The sequence below is a fragment of the Polistes dominula genome, unplaced genomic scaffold, assembly GCF_049000335.1.
Source record: "Polistes dominula isolate Pdom_NZ unplaced genomic scaffold, Pdom_raw_medaka contig_18, whole genome shotgun sequence".
Classification (NCBI taxonomy): domain Eukaryota; kingdom Metazoa; phylum Arthropoda; class Insecta; order Hymenoptera; family Vespidae; genus Polistes; species Polistes dominula.
Window position 1 is genome coordinate 1712108 of NW_028301164.1, and position 24741 is coordinate 1736848.

At 30.8% G+C, this 24741-nt stretch overlaps 1 protein-coding gene across 1 annotated transcript in view; it reads right to left on the reverse strand.

The window, feature by feature from the left end:
- Positions 1-4694: 4694 nt before the first annotated feature.
- Positions 4695-24741, reverse strand: part of LOC107068563 (pickpocket protein 19) — a 33097-nt gene continuing 13050 nt past the window's right edge. Inside the window, 9 exon segments of the mRNA XM_089178984.1 lie at positions 4695-5168; positions 6858-7082; positions 7453-7509; positions 7660-7929; positions 12621-12837; positions 12839-12909; positions 13433-13802; positions 14660-15204; positions 16435-16546. Coding sequence (XP_089035110.1) covers positions 4825-5168; positions 6858-7082; positions 7453-7509; positions 7660-7929; positions 12621-12837; positions 12839-12909; positions 13433-13802; positions 14660-14917 — 1812 coding nt within the window. The 5' untranslated portion in view covers positions 14918-15204; positions 16435-16546 and the 3' untranslated portion in view covers positions 4695-4824.

Genomic DNA, 24741 nt, shown 5'->3' on the forward strand with positions numbered 1-24741 from the left:
GCTGTCCAAGTTGAAAAGTGAAGGGATAAGTATATTGTCAAACCGTGTTTTTAAAATATTATCGAAAATTTCTCTTATTAAAAAAAGGGAATAATACGACAAATAATATTATAATTATTAGTTTCTTTCTATTATGAAATTATTAGTAGTTGTTATACCATAAGAAAATTGCATGCAACAATCGTGATTACTATAATCAGTATTGGTAAAGAATTTCATTACGAACTAATATTAGAAATAATGAAAAATAAACTAGAAATAAAAATAATACAGAAAAAAATGTGGATCGAATATGAGAAGAGGAAATCTGTCAGCGTCTATCTACAAATCGTATACGCGATAATCCCTATTGACTTCGTACCAGGTGTTCCGTAAAAATTGACGGTCATACATTGTTCGTTATCCCAGTTCATAGTCAGTTCTTGAATGTCAACGATGCGAGGAGGAATATAACGTACCAACACATAATTCTACATAAATCCTATACACCTTTTCAATCCCCACCACTGACTGAAGTGCAGTTAGTAGAGTATTCCCTTTACTCGTGTTTTCAGTTTATTTTATTTTTATTTGAATTCGTTGCTGAACTCTTTACAAACACACACACACCCACACATACAGGAGACACCTATACATTAATAAACGATTGGAGATCATTTATAAAGTTTTCTACGATTAAAAGTCAAAAGTCATGAGAGCGCAGTTAGTTGAATGCGATTCGATAATGTGGGAGGATTCGTTGAAGATACGATCATTATCTAAAGTAATTTGAAGTATATTTCTGTCAGTTGGTCGTATTCCTATCTCCTTCTTTCCCCTTCGAAGATCCCCAAAGATCCCTGAAGTACTTTAGGTACGTGAAGAGCTTAGATAACAACACATCTCAGAGAGTTCTTCTAAACTTTTCTTACTTTTTTTGTTACTTAAACCGACCGCCCAGTCACATGCCGGTTGCTTTTTTCTTTTCTTTTTTATTCTATTCTCGACTTGACAATCTTACTATCAACCCCTTTATCACTTCCCCTCTTTATCACCCCTTTCTACTGTCGTCAGGTACGTCATTGCAAGGATGGTCGTGCAAGAAGAAGATTTTCTTATTTTTTTCTCTTTCTAACTAGTCTGTTCATCTCTCTCTCTCTCTCTTTTTATCTTTTATTTTCCTTCTTCTTCTTCTTCTTCTTATTCTTATTCGTGTCTTTCTCACCTTTCAACCCTGTTTTCTTAAGAACTTTCGAGCAACAGTTTGACAAAATGCAGATTTCCTTCGTTTCCCTGACGACAACGATTGCTTTTTCTACACCCCTCTTTACTTCAACCTCTCTTTTCATCTCTAGTCTATCTATCTCTCTCTCTCTCTTTAACTCTCGTTTCGAGAGTTAAGCTCGGGCTTCGTCATCCTTCTTCTTCTTCTTCTTCTTCTTCTTCTTCTTCTTCTTCTTCTTCCCTTTCTTTCCTTTTCTACCCTGCTGAAACTCCTCTTCTATCTTTCCTCACCTTCTCTCGAGCAAACCACCAATCTCCCAAGCTGTTACCGATATCAGTAAGGCCACGTCGAACAGACATGCGCTGAGTGATAAGTAGAAGACGAAGGGGAAGAGAAAAAGAGAGAAAAAGAGAGAAATAGACAGAGAGAGAAAGAGAGAGAGAGAGTCTCTTAACACCAGACAGTTTTATCCATCTAGAAAGGCTAACGTCTTTCAACGACCGATCCACCAACGACGCGAGCTTATAAAAGCTTACGAACTCGCGTCCTCTTTATCCATCGCTTTATTCCTTTCTGCTTATTTCGATTTTATATTCCACTTTCTTCTAGTCTGTTGAATAATAATAAGACATTGGAGATTAATACGAATACATACGGTTTATATATAAACAACGTTAAATATACGCGTGAACTTTTTAATCGAAATATATTTAACCCATTGACTGTCAACTACGAAATATCTCGTAGTGTGTACTGCAATTTTAGATTAATTACAAATGTTTATTTGCGTTAAGAATTATTAACAAAGTTGAATGAAATATTTATATGATGTAAAAAATATTAAATTATCAATTATTGTAAATATCATTATAATATTATATCAGTAAGAATATTTTATTATTATATATTTTGTAAAATTTAAGGCGAGACGCTTTAAATATCTCTGGCAGTCTCAATGGGTTAAATATTTTTAAATATATATTTTAATACCTTTGGATAATTCCTTTTTATTAAATTGGCTGTTCTAATAAAATAATTGAGATTTTAGTTAGAAATTTAAAGTTCCTTCAGTGCTCAGTAATGTCAAGGATGAAAAGTCCTACTTGGTTTGTAATTATTTAAATAAATTATTGACGAGCATACGAGTAATTCATTTTTTAGGAATAACTCATGAAAATTGTACAATTTTGTATATATTAGGTCGTTCCAAAAGTTTCTTCTTTGTTTTTTTTTTTTTTTTTTTTAGTAATTCTACGAGCACAAAATATTTTTTAGGTTGTATAATTTAAAGTAAAGAATATAAAATCGATATTATTTAATAAAATAAAGTAAAATATAAAAAAAAAATTATATTACGCATGCAGTATTGTTTAATTTATCACCAATAAAAGGAAAACATTTTCGGGACGACCTAATATTTTATTAGTTCAGGATAGGTCTTTTTGTTTCATTGGATAAATTAATTTAATTAACTGTGCAATTAATTTATGCACTTTCTTTCATATTTCTTGTTTTGCTTGCGTTAATAGTGTATTAATTACGATTTTATTCAGACAAGCATGTAATGTTGTTTTACTTGCATTCCTTTTTGATTTTGATATATTGATGCTTCGATATTAATAATAAATGAACCATGAAGATATAAATATTATTTTTTTCAAATATATATGTAGAGTGGGATTTCTGAAGACACACATAAATATGACATGTAATACATTTTCATGTTTGATATGATTTGATAAAATTGAATTACGTTGAATTATTTTATTAATATATTTTTCCTAAGATAGATTTGTTCTTATCGAAGATAAAAGATTTCCTTCGAAGTAAAACAATAATATCTGAGTCTTTATTGTTAATAGAACAAGAATATCTAACAAACGTTTTCTTTCATATTCGTAGGACGTTCCAAATCAAATATTTCATTTCCTCTCGAAATATTTACTCTCCTAACTTTCGTGTATAACAAATGCTTTGATAAAAAGGAATAGTCTTGCAACTTTTTTTAATGTACTATCTCTTAACGATTTCTTTTTCTTTGAAAAGAAAATATATATTTTGATTTATGTTCTTTTTGCAAATATTTAATAGAAACCAACATAAAAAACACACACACACACACACACACACACGTAGACGAGAAACAATAGGTTCGATCATTATCGTAATTTTACAAATTTAATCAAAATATTTAATTAAATATATTTATAAATTATATTACGAACATTTTCCAGCTAACAAACACGCATGCATGCATATACGTATATGTGCATATGTGTAAATTTTTTAATGTTAACGATATTGAAAATTTGTAAATATTTTTTTATGTTCATTAGTTGTTACTAAGTAACCTAAGGTTATACATATTTCTTACCTTTATTCCCTTTTCTTCTTCCCCTTTATTTTATCCATCACCCTTACTCGTACACCTTACCTTTAGCTGCTCTTTGGTATGCTCTTGTAGATAAATAATAAATAGCTAAATGGGCGGCCTGTCAGATAGCTTCGCGTACATTTAGTCCCATCTTACGCTTAGTACCGGATACGGAGCATTCCCATGACGTTAAAGGACGAAAATACGGAAACTATATGGAACAATTTTACTTACTACGCGTGATATACGTACATTTGAAAAGGGTGAAACACACAGAGAAAGAGAGAGAAAGAGAGAATAAGGGTGAAAGGAATGAGGGTGAATACGCAAAGTGGCACTTGTCTCGTCACGTGACATTTCTACCTGGTTTCAACAGTCGTTTCCTTTCCCTGCAACCCCCCTCAACTTTTCCTTTCCACCCTTGTTAGTCGCTTTTTCCGCATTTCTTAGTACCGATTTAATGAAGTTATTTACACAGCACTTGTCTTTCGTGTTCTTCATACACTTTTCACGTTTCCAAATATTTCTTAAGATCAACACAATCCCCTTTGAGATAAAAAAAAAAAAAAGATAAAAATAACTATTTGACATATTTGAATATTGTAATAACGTTAATATATTGTCAATGATATTTTATGCGATTTAAAATATGAAATATTTGCATTTTTATTGAAACATAAATGTAGTATTTTAACACGTTTCATTCCACGTGTACCCCAACGGTGGTACACGTTAAACTTGTTCTTCAGGCCACGTTTACCACAGTACACTTACCATTAGACATATTTATTTAATGCACTAAAAATGTATGTTTATAACAAATTTTATTCTGTAAAAAAATATTTCTATTAAAATGTTGATGCATTATATAAAATGCAGTATAGAACAAAGCATATGAGTTTGTTTAATGGTTATATTTACAATAATTAATAATTACATGTAATAGTTGATTTTGTTAAAGCAAAATTAAATGGTCTGAATGACAAGTTAGGTAAAAAGGGCTTGTGACACGTGACGTGTTAAATGAAATTATATCGACACTTTAATTTTAGTAAAATAAGGACACGTATATAAAAAACATATACGTTTTGAAATGATTACAACAACGGTTATAGATTATTTTCATTATTTTCTATTATGCAATGCTTGTAAAGAGATTTTATCATTTTAGGAAAATTCTAAAATCCTAAACAGTGGTTGTAATATTTGGAAGTAAAGCCAGTATAGTGGTATAGCCTTGATTGCTTCAATATCTGTTGGGTTTCTGCTTCGCGTAATCGTAGACAAGTAGATTTGGAATCTTCCTCGATCGCGATTTCAAGGGTCCGTAATCCAGAATAGGTAATCTTGGAATTACCTTTACCACAGCTTCCTTCTCTTCTCTTCTACCACCACCACCACCAACTCCAACTTCATCTCCAACTCCTCTTACTCCTGCTGTTCCACCTTCTTGGACGTTAACTTTTCGCTTAGCCGACTCGTACCAGGAAGAAACATAACAATACAGTAGAACTAGAAGATAGTAAACGAGCTCGACCGCGCTTAGCAGAGAACCTCCGAGAAACAAACCGATAATACCGCCGAAGGACACTGCAATACATACAACAATAATTTCTTTATTTTTTTTGTTCTAAATTATTTGTTTGTTTGTTTGTTTGTTTTTTTTTTGAATAAAATGTAAAAGTTTTTTGTTTTGTTAGAAAAATCGTGATCACAAAAAATTCAAACGTTTAATAACATTTGCAAGATTAATGATCATTAGTTAGGGATAATGGTGAATTGTTAAGTTATTGAAACAAATGAATTTTGGGGTGTTTTATTTGTTATCTATTTAAATTTTAAATAGTTTTAATAGCGTATGATTCGTGTCGAGAAATTAATATCTCATTGATATAATTTTAGTGATTTAATAGTTGGAATTACACGGTTTCTTTTCCTAATAAATTTAGGGTGCTTTTTTTATTTTTTTTTTTAATTAAAATTTTAAATAGTTTTAATAGCGTATGATTCGTGTCGAGAAATTAATATCTCATTGATATAATTTTAGTGATTTAATAGTTGGAACTACACGGTTTCTTTTCTTAATAGATTTAAGGTGTTCTTTTTCTTTTTTTTAATTTAAATTGTCGAAAATTAAGAATCTCATAAACATACTAATTTAATTAAAGAACATAGTTAGAAAACAGAAAACATAGAGAACATAGAGAAAACTCGAAAACTAAATATCATTACCAACGTTTATATATATATATATTTACTTATCATCGACTTCCATAAGTGTAGATGTAATAATTGAAAAAGAAAAGTAGAAGAAAAATCAACGGAAAAAGTTTAAAAACTCTTTTTCCATTTACGAAAGAATATAATGTGGGTTGAGTATACCTGGCATACTTACAAAAAAAGAAAAAAGAAAAGAAAAAAGAAAAAAAACAATTGATAGAGAACGATCATTTTCGTTAGCTAGATAATACGTGGTTTTGCGAAACGACTAAGGTGGAATTAATTCAATATGAATGAAAAGTTTCGGGAGATAAATTTATAATCCTACAGAGAAGCAAGGAAAAGGGAAGGGGTGGTGAGCTTGGTTAAAGGGGGATGAAAATGTATGCGAGTTATCCTGGAGGGTCTCAGAGTGTGGATAGGGGGTGGGGGGTGGGGGGTATATGGTATGGCGCGTGCGAATAAATTATGTAGTTCCAAGCGTTCCGAGAACATCGTAATTCGGCCTCGTAAAATTTACTGGCTGTATAAAAACTCGATGAGAGAGAGAGAGAGAGAGAGAGAGAGAGAGGGAGGGAGAGTGAGAGAGGGAAATGAAGTAAAAAAAAAGAACAAGAAGAAAAAAAGAAGCAAAATAAAAAGAAAAAAGAAAAAAAAAGGGATATCGTTAAAACAATTGGTGAAATAAATGGTGGTAGCAACGAGTAAGTAACTGCTGTTTGGTGTGAGACAATTTAAAAAGTGCAAAACTAAGATAAAGTGAGAAAAATGGTTAACCTAATCGATGTTTCTTTATTTTTCTTAATGATAACAGGTACTCTCTTATTAGTTTGTTAAAAGGTATTTCTGTACGTGCATAAAGTCATTAGATCAGATTTCATGGAAATTTTTGTAGGTAATCTCGAAGAAGGTTTGTAAAAAAAAAAAAAAAGAAAAGAAAAAGGAAACAAGAGCTTTGCTATAACAATGCTAGTAGGGCATCGTGGAGAATAGTGAATAGGATGGAAGCCACTCGTTGTGCTTTGGTTGGATATGGTAATCTAGGATGACGTCAATTACCAAGAAGGGCGAATTTCGATAAGACAATATCTGTCTTATATCGAAAGCTCGTTTGCGTCTCGAAATGCACGTCCATGGTGATATCCTTGCTTCCTGATATCGGTACTATGGTGAATCGTGGCTTGTAGAAATAATATTCGCATTCCGGTGGGCAATCGCATATCATTCCTGGCTTGTCGTCGGCTATCTGTGTGTCTTGCAGCACGTAATACGAATTAAATATATCTGCATTGTAAAAGAAAAGATAACAAAATTTATCTATGTGTATGTATATATCTTATTGATACAATTATGGTACCTGAGAATGTTATAATCCATTTAAGAATTCAAATAAAAATATTGTTGTAAACTTTTTTCATGGTAATTATTTGACTAGAAGAAACAAATGTTTCCACAATAAAAAATATGACTGTCAACATTTGTAAATTATATTAGAGAAAATTTCATATTTGGTCATATAATCAATCGGATCTTAACACTCTTGGGTACTTAACATTTAATTCTAAACTATATATGAATCGTTAATAGGTTTAAATAATTAAATAAAAAAATAATATTTCAATATATTAATATAAAATAATTAATAATAATTTACCGTTGTTTTCCACTAAACAAATAAGATCAGTTACGTTGCAATCACGATCTTTGGTTGCTGAAAAATATAAATATATAAATTTATTTATAAAGAAAATTTATAAGATAGTTATATCAAACATCTATAAATATATATATAGCACACAGAGATTGTGACTAGTATAAAAGGAAGATTTAAAGTAGGTAGAGAAGTGAAGGACGGTCTCACTGGATGGAAATAGAAAGGACGGGTTGCAGCCGCAGTACTTGACCGCGTAAGCTTGCTTGCAAAAAGATATGCAGCTTTGCTGGTTGTAGACTCCACTCTCGTCGTATTTGCACGGCATCCTGTCGTCGTCTAGCTCAAGGACTCGTTGTGTAGCATATCCCGAGATACAGTCTAAGGCGATGCTGAGAGCAACGCCGACTGGTATCATGGTGCCACTGCTAGGCCAAACTCTCGGTCCTTGTATCATCACGTTCCCACCGTCTGTTTCTTCTGAAACGTGACAGATAAAGAACAAGAAAAAAATGAAAAACCAACAGACGTTTTATAAAAGATAGGATAATAAATGGTTTCACTATGCTTATCTCGAAAGATTTTCTTAACTTGAGATTTTATTAAACACGTATAGTTCTTTTTTTTTTTTATATAATGTTGAGTTAAATAAATGGATTCATTTATTTTTTTTTGATTTAATTGATTTATATTTTTGTTATAAATTTGATTGATTTTTTGGAGTCAATTATATTTCGTGATGCTTGATTTTAAAGTTAAGCAGATATAATTAAAATATAAATATATAGGATGATCTGTAACTAGTGGTACTATTTTATATTAGTATTTGGAAGACACATAAATACATAATATTATGATTTTCATATATATTTATTTAAAAAAATATATATATATATGTCATTATTATGTGAGACTGATAATCTCTGATAATTGCATTTGAAAAAAAAAAAGCAGAAAAAAACACGAAGAATATACATTATAATGCGATAATGTGATTTATCTCAATTATTCTCGACAAATATTATTTATATTCAAAATAATACTAGTTCTTTTTTTTTACCGTAATACGATTGAAGCAAAATCCAGAAAATATTTTCCGGTTCAACGTAATGTTCGATACGAAACACCCCCAACATGAATATGTGTTAATACCAAATCTACCAGCGCACTTTACGTAATAGACGTTTTTACTTTTTTTTATTTAATAGTTCGCTACAAATATCATTTGTTTTCATTAAATTCGATTAAATCGAATAAAATAATAAAAAGTGAAAGGAAAAGAACAATGCTATGAACATCGAAATTAGAATTTAAATGGTAAATACAAAATCGTTTTCAATTTGATCCGAATCGTAATAAGTTAAATGTTAAATCTCATTGATATTCGCAATTGAAATTTTTATTTAAACTAAATATACATGTGTGTTAATTTTAATTCATTCGTTTGAATAAATTTCAATGACAACAGAATTTTGGATAAAATGTTAATAAATAAAATGTATTTCGTTAGGAAAAATATTATTGAAAATAATAAAATTTTCACAATATAAACTTGCAATGCATATACGTGCAATCACACACACACACACACACACACGCTGTATAGATATAAAAGTATTGTTTTTTGTTTTTTAAATTATTCGTTGCTATAATATTAAATTATGATAGATATTTAAAAAAAATATCATGTGGGGAGATCACACTTGTTAGAAGTGAAACCTTCGAAAAACTAAGTTTCGAGAGAAAGAGACGACTGCAGAATATAAGGAGTAGGATAATTGTTGGGTTTATTTGTTATAATATTATTATTATATTATTGTTATCATATTCAAAAATTATTATACGTTTTATTGAAAACATATATAAATAGATAACATATTACACAGCAAGCAAGTTCTCAATTCAAAGAAATGAGACCAGTTGCTTCTGGTACCTAAAAAATGCATGGTAAATAAACACCTCTGTCAGTGTAGTGAACACCTCTCTAGTAAGGTTTTTTCCGAAAAGTAGTGAGGTTTTTTCCGAAAAATAGTGAGGTTTTTCCGAAAAGTAGTGAGGTTTTTTCCGATAAGTAGTGAGGTTTTTTCCGAAAAGTAGTCAGAAAGGAAAGACCCTACGGACTTATCGGAAAGACCCTACGGACTTATCGGAAAGACCCTACGGACTTATCGGAAAAACCACACTACTTATCGGAAAAAACCTCACTACTTATCGGAAAAAACCTCACTACTTTTCGGAAAAAAACCTCACTACTTTTCGGAAAAGTAATTATTTACCAAATTTTTTTTCCGCACTTTCCGAAAAGTAGTGAGGTTTTTCCGAAAAGTAGTGTGGTTTTTTCCGATAAGTCCGTAGGGTCTTTCCGATAAGTCCGTAGGGTCTTTCCGATAAGTCCGTAGGGTGTGTTTAATTAGGCCTCGTAGAAGAGTCTCGTAAACAAGCCTTGTTAAAAAGCCTCGTAATCGTTTTTCTTGTATTTACAAACTTTTCTATTTTATTGAAAAATTAGTATAAATTTCCTAAATACGTAAACATTATAATTAAAAACATGTCTTTGAATATTTATAAAAAAAGTATATAAATAAAACAATGTTGTTTAATTCTTTTTCTCTCATGTATCTTATAGTCAATTTTTTTTTTTGTAAAATTTTGCAGACAATACAATTATTTTAATCTATATATTTCATAATCATTAATAAGAATAATATCTACGAAATAAATAATTTAATAATAATTTTTCAATAAAATAGAAACATTTTTAAATAGAAAAGAAATGAACATAAAAAAAGAACATACCACGCTCTTTCCTTGTTTATGTCGACCGTCGGTTCGTTTGTACCTTATACTTTTGTCGCATACCTACGTGCTTATCTCTGTTTATTTCTTCTACCCTTCTATCGCTCCTACCTACAAACATTTCGAGTATCGAAAGAATATGTGTGTACGCTTTGTAGTATGCAGTCGCACACAAACACACATATATACAACCAGGAGCGATAACTACGAAGCATAGCATAAAGAGGAGACCGAGAATAGGAAAAACTGTATAGCTATATTTCGTCACATTCCCTCGCAGTCTAAATCCTATTTTTGTTTCTTTTTCTCTCATTATTTAGTATGGCAGCCGTTTCATAGCTTCGTTACATAGTTCCGTTTCCGTTTATTTACTTTTCAGATCACTCCCATTCTAAAGAAGTTTTCACTTCAATAAATATACAAGAGAAATTGTTAGAATGTAATTGTGAATTTAGAATGAAATCGTCCGGGGGTTGTATACGATAGACCGCGTCAGAATCGATATTTCGTTCGTCCGAAGAATGCTGTTGGTTATCTCACCAACGACATTTCAGGAATTATGCGTACGTCGACATGGGATATCGGGAATTGATTCGGATATAAAGCCTTTTGCTTGTTCGGTTAACGAGCTCTGGATTGACATGCCACGCTGATGAAGTTACACTGTCACTGGTTTAACATTCGAGTTACATTAAGAGCAAACCTTGCGTATTGGTCTCTCTCTCTGTCTCTCTCTCTATCTCTCTGTGATTACGAACGAAGATCCAATAGTTACCATAAGCTTGAATTCCCTAATAAATACACCTAGCAGCATTCAGGATTATTCGATCAAAGATTTTCTACAATTAAGATCTATTATTTACAAAATCATATAATTTTTTTTCTTTTCTTTTTTCTTCTTTTTTTTTTTGAAAGAACGAAAAAAAATAAAAATAAAGAATAAAAAAATTAAATAAATTTGAACGTTTTTAAACAGTATGCTTTTGACGTTGCTTATTAATTTCTTGTTCGTTGTAAAAGTATGACAATAGTACAGTGAAATATTGCTTTATAATAAAGTCCCGTTAAAGGGAATGAGTTATTATTATAAAAAGAATAAAAAAAAAAAAAAGATAAGAAAAAACTTAGCAATATATTTCATCTTTTCTTTTATCACAACTCACGTATATATATATATATTTCATTTTGATGTGATTAATTTGAATCCAATTTATTCTCGATAATTGTAAACTTGTTGTTATTAATTAGATCTATGTTATAACATTATTATATTATTATTTATTTAATAAATACCAAATTTGAGTTATAAAATTATGTACATTTACTCGATTACATTTAAATATTCGGATAACTTATTGTAAAGTTATGATTATAACCTTCTATTTTAACGTCTATCTATGTAATAGATTATAGGTAAAACTATAGTTATCTATATATATGTCTTTCTCTGTTATGTATGTATTATAAAATATAGATTTATATAATACATATATCTTAGGAACACATCGTGAATCTTTGTCATCCGCATTGATCGCAAATATCGTATACCGTAAAGCATTAGAACATAACGTTTCACCTTTATATTATAGTATATTGACGTTTCGCAAATAGAACGTAGAACATTTCACACGGTACCAACATATAAATCGATATTTACGCATTATTTGAATTGTTTATGCTCATACATGATTCCGTTCATTTTCTGATTCTCGATATCGCATCGATTTATTATTTATTGAGTAAATTAAGCGGAATAATAACTATCTCGCGATTATATATATATATTTATTGAGAATTCATTTAAATTTTCATTACTTTCAAATAAATTTTTCTTCGAGCGAAATATAATGAAGTGTTAAGCATTATGCTATTACCATTTATGCAATAAGAATTTTTTTATTCATCAAATGTTATAATAACTTGTAAGAAATTTCTGTAAAAAATTGACAATCGGTCATGGTATTTTTAATATTAAAATTGATTATAATATTGTCTTCTTACCTACGTGTTTTAATTCGAAATTTCACCAAATATGCAAAAAATTGAGAGATGAAAAAGGTCACGATTGTGTGTGTGTGTGTGTGTGTGCAAATGGTTATTATTATTATTATTATATTAGGTTTACCATAAAGTTAAATAAAATAATAAATTTTTCTTTTTTTATTTAGAAATAAAAAGGTATTTTTTTTTAAAATATAAAATTATACAAATTGTGCTATTACATTTAGCAAGAAGTTATAAATAATATGATGACAATTATATTAGTTAATAAAATTTATTCAAAAGGTATGAACAAATTTTAATTGTAAAAAACGCAGATATAACTTTCCGGTAGACCTAAAATTGATTTTGTTTTTGTGGTTTATAAATCTTACCCGAGTCCGGTGGTTTATTTATATTCTTGAGATGCATCGTCAATCTAACGCCACTCCATTCACCGTAACCAGATGTTCTTCGTGGTCTTCTCGTCGATTCCTTCCCTTTAGTTTGATCTACCCGTTCTTCCGACAACTCCGAGTTGAAGGAGTAACAAAAGCCGTACTCCGTCTTTTGAACCTCGAAGATCTCACAACAGTCATAGTAGGAGTTTCTGCCACCAACAAGCAGAGAAGAGACCTGAACACTTTGGCATCGTTTCCAGAAGTATTCTCGTCACGTTGATATCTTCTCGAAAATGATATATATATATCATTTAGCATCTTTATTATTTATACATATATTACATATAGCAGAATTTAATATCTAATAAGTTAGGAGTTTCATTTCACTTCGTAATGATTGATCGTTTTATTTATTAAATATAAATTGAAATATATTAATATACAATTTAATAATTATATGAGGTATTTCATTTTAATAATGGCAATTAAGGATAATCAATAAAATCACGAACTCGTAGGTATTATCTATTTAAACACGTGTATCATATAATTATTGAAAATTGATTTAAAAAAAAAAAAAAAAAAGAAAAACAGGATTATAACAAAAGATATCTATAATATAATAAATTTGGAAAAGTAACAAAAATTGTCAAAGTCGTATGAAAACTTATCAAGTTAAATTTATTATTATTATTCCCGTCAAGAATATGTTCAAAGAGTTTTCTTCCCTTTCATTTATCGTTTTTACCATTTTCCTCAAAAGACGAGTAGTCTAAAAATTGAAATTGAAATTTTGTTCAACGTACCAGCTAGTTCCGTAAGATCTCGATCTTTTAAGAACTCCAAAAGATCAAAGTCACCGAAACTCATGATCGATAGTTTCCTTAGTAGTTTACGAAAAGTTAGGATGCTGCTATTTCTGCTGTTACCGTTGCTACTACTGCTGTTGTTACTGATGCTGATACTATTATTATTACTAGTGCTGCTGCTACTGCTGCTGCTAATATTTCTGTTGTTATTATTCCTTCCTATTGTAGAATTAGAAAATATTTTCTTTTCAAGATCCATTGCCATTTTCCAATCTACGTGCTGGTTCGGACAAATGACCACGCTTGGGAAAGGTACGCCAGAAGTTTTGTAATTCGTCGATTTTATGCTTATTGACGTTGGATATGCCTAAGAGAATTGTAATAAATAGTTTTATCATTTTATATTTTTATAGATAGGAATGTTAAGAAAATCAAAGTTTAATTGTCGATATTATTTTTATCTCAGTGGTACATATAAAAAAAAAAAGGCAAGTTTTGAGAGAATGAAACGAGTGCATAGGATCAACAGTAAGATAATTTATTACATAATATTATTTTTACTTTTTTTTTCTAATTATTTATGCATATTTTTGGAATAATATTTACGTGAAAAGTAAATTGTTCAAGATTGAAATTAATGTTAGACATCTAATGATCGTCGTAAAAATAATAAAAGATTAGAAAATTGTCCATAGTTTTATTGGAAATCTGTCGCTTTTTTGTTGCATTCTTTTTCAAATCACCCCCATTCTAAAGAAGTTTTCACTTCAAAAAAAAAAAACCATAAACGTGATTTAAGATATGTTTTATAGTCTAAAAGAGAAAAAAGAGAGAGAGAGAGAGAGAGAGAGAATGTTTTAGATTAAAGGAGGTGCATCATTATCAAGTTGTAGGTCTTGCGTGAGCAAGATAAACTTGAAAATTTAAATTCGATTTAACTTAGGGGGTAGTCTCGTAAACGTTCAATGTATATGTATATATGTGTGTGGGTAAGTGCAAGGTGATGGTAGTAGGCGTTTGATGCAAAACCGAGTTTCGGTGCGAAGCATCTATCCGAACCAACCCAAGCACCCAAACATCCCACACATCTATCCATCCATCCATCCATCCATCTATCCATCCAACCAACCAAGCAACCAAGCAACCATCCATCCATCTATCCATCATCGTCGACGTTGAACGATTGGGTCGTTTAGTTCGTTAGGGGGGCATCGTAGGAATCACCTGAAATTCTTTTGCTATCATGTAGATCAGTCCGATGGCAAATATCGAGGATAGAATTACTGTAACTAGCCATAGAAGTCTCTCAAGGTAACTTAATTCTGTAGCAGTGACATATCTCAAACCGTGTATGGTTGTATTAGAGCAATAGCATTGTAACGCTTGGCAGAAACTTTCGAAACGTTTCAGTCGTCTTCTTTTTACTTTTCGATTTTTCATAAACACTCTCACGATTCCACTGGTTTCCCTTTTAAATGGCATCTTTCACCAATTTCTTTGATATCTTTTGTCTTTATTTATCTTCGTAAAATTCTTTTCAAGATGTCAGAGCTAACAATCTGTATCTACCTACAAACTTCCTAATTTATCAGGTTCAACGACCTCTTAACGATTAACGTGCTTTCTCTCACTCCTCTCTTCTTCCTCCTGTTCGTTCTCTTCCTTATCCTCCCCGTTCTTCCCTTCTCCTTCTCGTTTTCCTTCCCAGCGTTTAATTATTTCACTACGATTAGAATCCTTGCTCGGCTGTTTCCTTCGAATCGATATCACTGTGCAAAAGGAAGACACTCGTAGAAGGTGGATTACATTATTGCTAATTTCTGATAACATACAATGATTGGACATAATCTAATTTTCTAATTTAATTAGAACATTTTTATTAGATACTGTCTAGACGAAATGTTAATTTGTATTAACTATAATTAGAGTGAAATAATTTATTCAATGTAAGCTTTATATTTGAATACGTCAAAATTTCTCTAATCAATTCTTATGCAATTGGTGACTAAATTGATATGGTAAAAAGAAAACACACATGTAGAGAATAGAAATCACACTATATCGCTAATTTCTGATAACAGACGATAATTTGACCTTATCTAATTTCAATTGTAATTAATGAATTTTAATTAGAAACCATATAGTCAGAATGTTAATTGTGTATTATAGTTAGATCAAATAATTCATTCGATGCGAGCTTTGTATTCAAGTACGTCGAAAGATTCTAATCAATTGTCATTGTAATAATCATTAACAAAATGAAGGTTCAAATGGGATACGATAAAAAGTAAACACGTGTAAAGAAGAAGAAGAAGTTCGTACTATTGTTAATTTCTGATAATAAAGAATAATTTGATCTTATCTAATTTGAATTATAATTAAATTAATTTTAATTAGAGAAACTATAGAATCAGAAGAATGTTAAACATGTATTATAGTTAGATGAAATAATTTATTCAGTGCAGTACTTTATATTCAAATACGTCGAAAGATTTGAAACAATTGTCGTGCAATAATTATTATCAAAAGGAAACATCAAAATGGTATATAATAAAAGCAAGTTCATTGTGAATAATAGAGTCTAACAGGATAGGTTAATCAATAGTAAAAGGGTAATCAAGAATGTTGAGAAACAGTAAAAGACATAGGACCTTGTCTATAAGAGAATTAGTATGCGGGAACAGGTAATGTCGTTGTCATCCTTTCTCTCTCTTTCCCATTCTCTTAGCTTGTTATCGATGATGAACGTGACAGTAAGGATGCAAATTGTAGGAAACACGAATGAAAACTAGGATTCGTTTATTTCACTCGACAAATTCAACACAGCAAGTAAGCGGTTCGTGCTTTCGTTTTAGCATGATCATTGATTACATCGACACGAACTCGGATTTAAACAAATATTCATTTTATTAAGGAAGACAAAGTGAGTGAGAGAGAGAGAGAGAGAATGATAAAATCAGAGAAACACTCATTTTACTTAAACTAAGGACTCTTATTACCGTTCTGGGTCTTCTTGAACCCGATTGACCTTAACTCAGCACACAAGACTCGAATTACACGCCGGCTAGCAGTACCATCAACCAGAGTTGATATTAAACATTTGTGTTTCCTCTATAAATGTTAAATTTATTGTAATGATGTATTTATATACATATGTAAATGAATTACAAGAGTTATTCGTATCTTTTATTAATGAAATTAAATCTATCAATATTTTTTGTAGTAATAAATAATATTTCAATTTTTTTAGTTTTAAAGTTTTGCATTAAATATAAAAAATCAATTGTTTCTAATTTGCAATGTATTTCTCTCTGACTCGTTGCACGTATTCTCGTATTTTTGTATTTACATACTTCACAGAGTTAGTTGTTTTAATTAATCTAACAAGTCAAGCTATTAACGTCATTGATAAGTAATTGCAATTTATCTTCGATAGAAAATTAATGGTATGTTGATGACATTTATTCGTCAGATTATTGGAAATCTGCGTACGATAACGATCGATCAGGTGAAATATGAAGTTATCGTTTTAATACTATCAGCTACTATTTGGTCTGTATAATTGTTAGTAAAATTGTGTATGTATATATATATAAATCAAATCATTTTTATTTTCTTTATATTAATTATCATCATTAATGATTCGTTAATTGTTCATAAATCAATCGTTAATTAACAATTATTCTAATTTGATTTATTACTCGTTCAAGAAATATTGAATAGAATAAATCAAAGTTTGAAGAAAATATATAATACTATTTATACTTGTTATAAACTACTAGTTAATAAATTGATTGTTTTTTATATATAAATTTTAAGTAATATTAAATTTATATAAATTATTTTAAGTAAAACGTACAGTTAGTAAATGTTGTACGAATTAGAGAAGATTTTTTTGGGGTTATAGTTATATAAGAGAGTTAAATAAGTTATTTTAGGTGAAACGTATATACAGTTAATTAATTTTATCCGAACAAAAGATGATTTATGAAATAGTTCTGATCCTTATTGTATATTTTTTTCTGTTCGTTCGTTCACTTTCTCTCGATCATTGATATCGATAAGAGAACGATTAAAATGAAAAGTGCATCGTGGCTAAACGAGAGGGGTTGACATGAGAATATTAATATTGACATCAGCCGGTAATATTCGTTCGTACGTTCGTCCGTTCGTTCGTTCGTTCGTTCGTTCGTTCGTTCGTTTGTTCGTTCGTTCGTTAATATCGTCCGCATGAAGAGCGCATTAATTCGACAGCGATTTGATTGTTCGTTTCTGCCCTCATTTCCGGAAACGAATCACCGATTCCACATGTCACATCGATGGATTTTCCAAACCGATTTAGCGACCATATCCGTCGTAGTAGTGTAGATGCGACGTGTGCGAATTAGTTTATCAAACGCGGATCGTATGCGTGTTGCTCGAATTTCCAAAACTTTATTACGTGGGAACGATTTTGAATAACACATACGTTCTATTCCGTTTGTAAGTACGTTTCATGTTCTTGCCTATATAGTTTTATGGAAATTCTTTATATATATATATATATATATATATATATATATATATATATATATATGTATATATGTGTGTATGTAGGTATAGTGTGATATGTGTATACAAGTTTTGTATATTCAACTATCATTCATTTTTATTTTTTACGTCTATTTGATTGTTTTTTTTTTTTTTTAACTTTTATCTATACTTTTCATTGGGATTTATTCAGAATTATTGTTAACAAGAATTTACTCAACGCGTTTCTTACCAAACTGCATTTGACTAATACGTGTCATTATCATGTCATGTTTATTTTAAAACACTACACCTGACAAGGAATGTGTTAATAAAATTATACATTTTTAATTGCTTTTATATGTATGCATCTGTAGTTTTATGGAAATTCATACACGTATTAGATTGTCCCATAAGTTTCATATATTTTTTTGTCTTATTTCATATTAATTTACATACGAGAATAATGTACGATCCACATTCTTGTTTTATTGAAATAATATCGTATAAATATAATGCCCTATGCGTAATTATAAAATAATTAAAAATAAAAAGAAAGAAAAAGAAACTTTTTACAAAGACACCTATAATTTATATTAAATATTATAAATAGTATTATATATTAAATGATCATTATATAAATTTTCTAACACTGACTTACCTTATATTGAATAATTCAAACACGATTTGTTTGTAAAAAACACACACACACAAAGTAATCCTCTTATTAACGAAAAACAATATCAACAATAAAAAAATAAATTGGTTCAGTGTTTACTAAAAAAGCATAATTAAAAAATAGAAGTCATTTAAATAGGAGCACGAAAAAAAGAAGACTGTTAGTTGTGCGTAGTTAGGGTTTGTACTGAACACAACTATGGTCAGTCTATAAAAAGGTGGGTGTAAACGTACCCTTGTTCCTATTTCCCACTCTTTTCTCTTTCTCTTTCCTTTCCTCTTTTACTCTCCCTCATTTTTTTTTGTTTTGTTCTTCTGTATCAGCGGATCAGTGCAAATAGAATTCAATCAATTATCCACTAGCGAAGGTCTCGTAGTCGGTTGAGGAAAAGCCGGCACATATTTGATCGTTCATCCGACGTGATCAAGATAATCCGTTTAACGTGATTGTTGAGCAAACAGCATTGGCACGAACAAGAGTGAGATAAAGAGAGAAAGAGAAATAGAAAGAGAAAGATGAAGATGGATAGATAGATAGATGAATAGATAGATAGATAGGTAGACAGACAGACAGACAGATGCTTGATCTCGATATCCGGGAATAATGAAGAAGACCTTTGAAAGTAGGCTGCTAGATCTAAACCACAAACGAGCTATTTTTTTTTTAACTTCCTTTTTATTTTTAATTTTTAATTCCCCTCTTTTTTTCTCTTTCTTTCTTGTGTTTTTTTTTCTTATCACCAGGCATACAACCCCTTGTTCTCATCGATCAATTACAGTATTTATCATAATGTCATGTTGTTTCAACAAGATACGAACAAACACGTAGGCGAATCATGTTGTTCATCTGTCTGCTGTTGTAAATTCACTCTTCAATATTTTTTTTTTTATTATTCTTTTTATATTTTATATTTTATATTTTATTTTTATATCTTTCGTACACGTGAAAAACGCGGTATAAGCACATTTTTATCCTATCATTTTTCTACCTCTTTTTTTTTCAAACAATTCGCTTTAGAAAAGAAGATAGAAGAAGATATGGGTGAGGGTGGAAGTGGGAGTCAGGGGTTTTAGAAAAAAATTGCTACGACGAATAGTAGTAAAAGGCACAAGGCCTTAGAGGTTATCGATGGCTTCACGCTCAATTCGTCGGATTTAAGCACCATTAAGTTTTAACGACTCCGCTAACCGCTTCGTGAAGTATCATAAGATTTATGTCCTCCCAGTACCAATCGATTCGATTTTTCCATCCCCGTTCGTGGCTACCTTTTATTTGTTGTTATTGTTCTCTTGTTATTTGTTGTTGTTTTTTTTTATAGTTACTTTTCTGTTTTATCTCCTCTTTTATATTTAAACACTCTTCCTATCGAATGTTGCTTTTTTTTTTGAAGTGAAAACTTCTTTAGAATAAAGAGTGATTTGAAAAAAATGAAACGCGGCGGTGAGGCAACGGAGCGGCGGAGGGCGATTTAACGGCCACGATATTTAGTAAAAAGTCCCCCTGTCGAAGTCACCATCACTCGCCGTGGCCCCACGCCACCGCCACCGCCGCCGTCACTCCCGTCGCCGTCACCCCCGCCGCCGTCACCCCCGCCGCCGTCACCCCCGTCGCCGTCACCCCCGCCGTCGCCCCTTGCCCTTCGCCACCGCCGCCACCCTCGCTGTATGTAATGAAGACGCAATCGCATAGAATCACCACGTTGGAAGACATCCACTTCTCACACCCTAAGTTTTATACCCTCCTGTAAGTTGATGTATGTAAACACGCACACATATATGTATTTATACATAAAATTTATTTATATATTTGTCGTACGAATTTACATAAAAACGCCGAGTGAAATTCGTCGAGCATACAACGTCAAACTTGTCTACGATTCTTCGTTTATCTTTTATCTCTCTCTCTCTCTTTCTTTCTCTCTTTCTCTTTTTGATTCAAAATTCCATTTTCAACACCACTAACACCATTACCACACACCAATATAACCAACACCCCAACACCACCACCACCATCACCACCATTCCCTTTACACCCTCTCTCATTTTTTTTATTCCCTTTTTATTTCTCCCCCTCTCTCTTTCTCTTTCTTCCTTTCTCTTTTTTCTTTCTCTTTCACCCTTTTTCTTCTTTTTTTTTTTTTATATCCCACAAATTGCCGCGTTCATTAACGCGCAACGTGAAAATTCCGTCGATTCGTTTTACGTGAAATTTATCGGAATAAAATTCATCGACTCTTTCGTATTATATATATATACCTTTGAGGGCGGTGCCGGGGGGTAAGGTTCGAGGGGTTTGGTTTTAATGCCAACGTTTTCGAATGGGTTTTCGTCAATTTTCTATAATCGTTTCGTCAAGTTCCTTTATTCTTTCGTTCTCCCTTGTTTTTTTTTCTTTACTTGAAAAAGGGGTATAATAATAGGTGGTGGTAAAATTTCAAATCATAACAGAAGATTTTTTTTTAAAACGTCGATGATAATAATTTTATTGAAAGAAATTATGAAATGAAAAATTGAAATGAATTATGAAAAAAAAAAAAATTATGCCAGTGTAGAAAATATTAAAAATTATTTGCGATCGAGATTTATATTAAAAAAAAAAAAAATTACTTTTGATATCTTGAAATATCGAATTTCTTTGATAAAATGATTTATATATTTCAAAAAGTGTATTTAAAACAATAATAATATTGTTTTCTTTCAACGAATAGATACAATTCTTCGAATTTATACTTATTGTTAGTTTTTCGTGGAATTTTCATTGTTTAAGATCTTTTCAATCATACTAAATGAAATAGCTAACTACTTAAAGGAAAGTATACTTAAATAGGAGACTTTCTTCCAAGCCTCCTCCATCCCCTTTCGCCAACACCTTAAATGAAATGAACGTTTTAAAAAGGTGTGGTGAAAGATCTTAAAGAAATGCCGTGCAATTGGGACGAGAGTTTCTAAAGAAAAGAGAAAAAAATAGAAAAAGAAATAGACAAAGAAAAAGTAACAAAATATAAAAGAGAAAAAAAAATTAGAGAAAGAAAGAAAAAAGTATGAAAGTGATAAAAGAAGAAGAAGAAGAAGAAGAAGAAGAAAAAGAAGAAGAAGAACATTCGTTGGTACTTTTTTTCCCTTGCCCTTATTCTTACTTTTCCTTCAACTATTACCTTCGTTCGTCCCTTTTCTCGATAGGGTAAACTTAAACGACGAAGGGAATGAGCCCTGCGGAAGTTTGATAATGAAATCATGACGATCCTTCGAAATCTCGTTTGAAAATTGTTCTTTTTCAACTGGTTAGTAGCCTAAAGTTTACATCGTTGTAAACCATTAGTTTTAAACGACACTTATGGTGTCTCACGTAGGAACACCACAGGGGTGTGTGCGTGTATTTATTTGAACTATAAGATAAAAGATAATAAAATTGAGATTCAAAATTAATCGAAATTATTCTAACTTTTCAACGTTATATATTAGGTCGTTCGATAAGTATGTAATTTCGTTTTTTCTTGACACAATAAAGGAATTAGTTGATGTAAATAGGCAAATAACAACACGTGAAATCGGTGCGTGGTTACAGTTAAAAAGAAATAATTAAATTAATCAAATTCAACTATTTATGCCTACTTGAAAATCCTAGGTTTAATCTCGAAGCGAAAATTGTCTTCATTTTCACCAAAGAAAAACGAAATTACTTTCTGAACAACCCAATATATTATTCGTTATTTATTCTCGTTTGATTATTTGTAATTTCGTTTTGTTTCATATATTATTATTTCTTTGTTTTTTCTTCTCCTTCTTTTTTTAATTTTTGTATAATTTTATTCGAATAATTTCTAATATTTACAACGTCGTAAATTATTTGCAATTTCTTTTTGTTTAAATGTACTATTTCTTTTTTTGTTTTTTCTTCTTCTTCTTCTTCTTCTTTTATTATTGAATAATTTGATTAAAGTAAAATTAAGGTGAATAATTTCATGAAATTAAAAATAATTTCATAATAGTAAAATATATTTATAACCATAAGAGTGTAATCGTATAATAATCGAGTTGTTAACAAATCGTGGGAGTGAAAATGAGGAATCAATCGATATTATCAGGTATCGGAGAAATAAAAAGAAAAAAGAGAAGCAGTAGACGTTGTGGGAGGAAGGAGAGTGGGCAGGTAGTGGGAGAAAGGGATAGAATAAAAAAGAAAGAAAGAAAGAAAGAAAGAAAGAAAGAAAGAAACGAAAGGAAGGTTCTCGAAGATGAAACGAAATGGTTCGAGGGTGGTACCCACTGCTTTCTCACCCTATCCTCCCCTCCAATATCCCTCTCTTCGTTGAATCACCACCCTATACACACTTCTTTCCCCATTTTTAAACTCTTCCTTCAGGCAAGATTCGAAGATTCGTTTCTTCCACTTAAATCTTTAGCGGCCGAACAAAACTCGCACGAAATCCCGATGGTGCACTGGGTTTGACCCGGGAATTTGATCCTTTTCTCTCTCTCTTTCTCTCTTTCTCTCTTTTTCTCTTTTTACTAAACTTATGTTCTTTTTCTTTTACTTTACTTTACTTTACTTTTTCTTTTACAATATCTGTACGAAGTTCAACGACCGAGAAAGCCGATCCAAACCCGAATGCAACCTTAGTACATTGAATCGGGGTTTTTTTTTCTTTGAGGAAAGTATCGAATTTATTGGCAAAAAATTGGGCTACCCCCGTTTTTGAAGATGACGTTTTGATGATCATTGTTGAGTAAAAATAAAAGATCACATTAATAAAAGAAAAAAATAATTGTATATATTGAAAAAAAAAAAAATTGAAATTGAATTTGAAATCGAAAATTGGATTTTCCTAATTTTGTTTTTTCTTTCTATTTATTCATTCATTCATATTTTATATTCATTCATATAACTCGGTAAAAATAGAATGATAACTAATGTATAATGAATGAGATGAATAAAAAAATAAAAAAAAAAAATAAAAATCGAGAAAAAAGAACGAAAAGAAAAGTAATAAAAGATTGATAATTAAATATTCTCTCTCTTTCTCTCAGGGTGTGTGTTAGTTATTCGAATGGATTTTGAAAATAAAAAAAAAATAAAAAAAATATTTCCAGTCGAATTTCTATCGAAAACAACTGCAGTACGTATAGAAATATTTCGTAGTCATCGAAAAGAAACGAGGTCGAGTTTCGGTAAACGAAAATGTCAAGTATTTTCAAAACATGGCTGTGTATTTTAAGTATTATATATATAAATCTTTTTTGTGTTTTATTCTCACGTATTTTCCAATTTTTGTAAAAAACACAAACAAACAAAAAAATCATTTCAATCGTACTAATGTGCTTTTTCTTTATTTCTCATCAAAAAGTAGATGGGGTTGACTGACACATCGTTTAAGATGAGAGTCATGCATAAAAAATTTTTGTTAAACACGAATTAACATGAAAAATTACTTTGTCTATATACATCCTTTCTCTCTCTCTCTCTCTCTCTCTCTCTCTCTCTTTCTCGTATGAAAATTTACATTGTAAATGTTTGACAGTAAAATATGTACATTAGGGATGATTTTATTTTTTTTAGACTCGCTTAATTGCAAATTGGATGCTAATCTTATGAAAATGTGAAAGCATCAGGACGACAGGAAGAAACGGACCCAACGTTTTTTCAAATCATTATTTTTCTTCTCTCTGTCTCTCTTCTTTTTTTCTGTGTGTGTATGTGTGTGTGTGTGTGATCTTTTTTCTTTCTCTCTTTATTTTATCTCTCACACTTTCTCTCGTTTTCGTCGAAAACGCAACTCGCTGTACGATTTACGACTCATCCTAGCGAATATTTTTCTTCTTTCTCTCTCTCTCTCTCTCTGTCTCTGTCTGTCTGTCTCTCTCTCTCTCTCTCTCTCTCTCTCTCTCTCTCTCATTCACTCACTCTCTTTCTCTCAGTGCATTGAAAAATTGCGACAATATTTTTCGGCCAGGACACGTTTCGCATTTCCACGACGTAAATTCCCATGGTTCGGTAGTATCTTTAAACAGGAGATGAACGTAGAATGCTGTCGAAATAAATGACACTGTGAAGAGAGATCTAAAGTATGGTGGTAGATGAAGGAATAGTGATGGTAGGAGTAGAAGGATGAGGAGGTGGT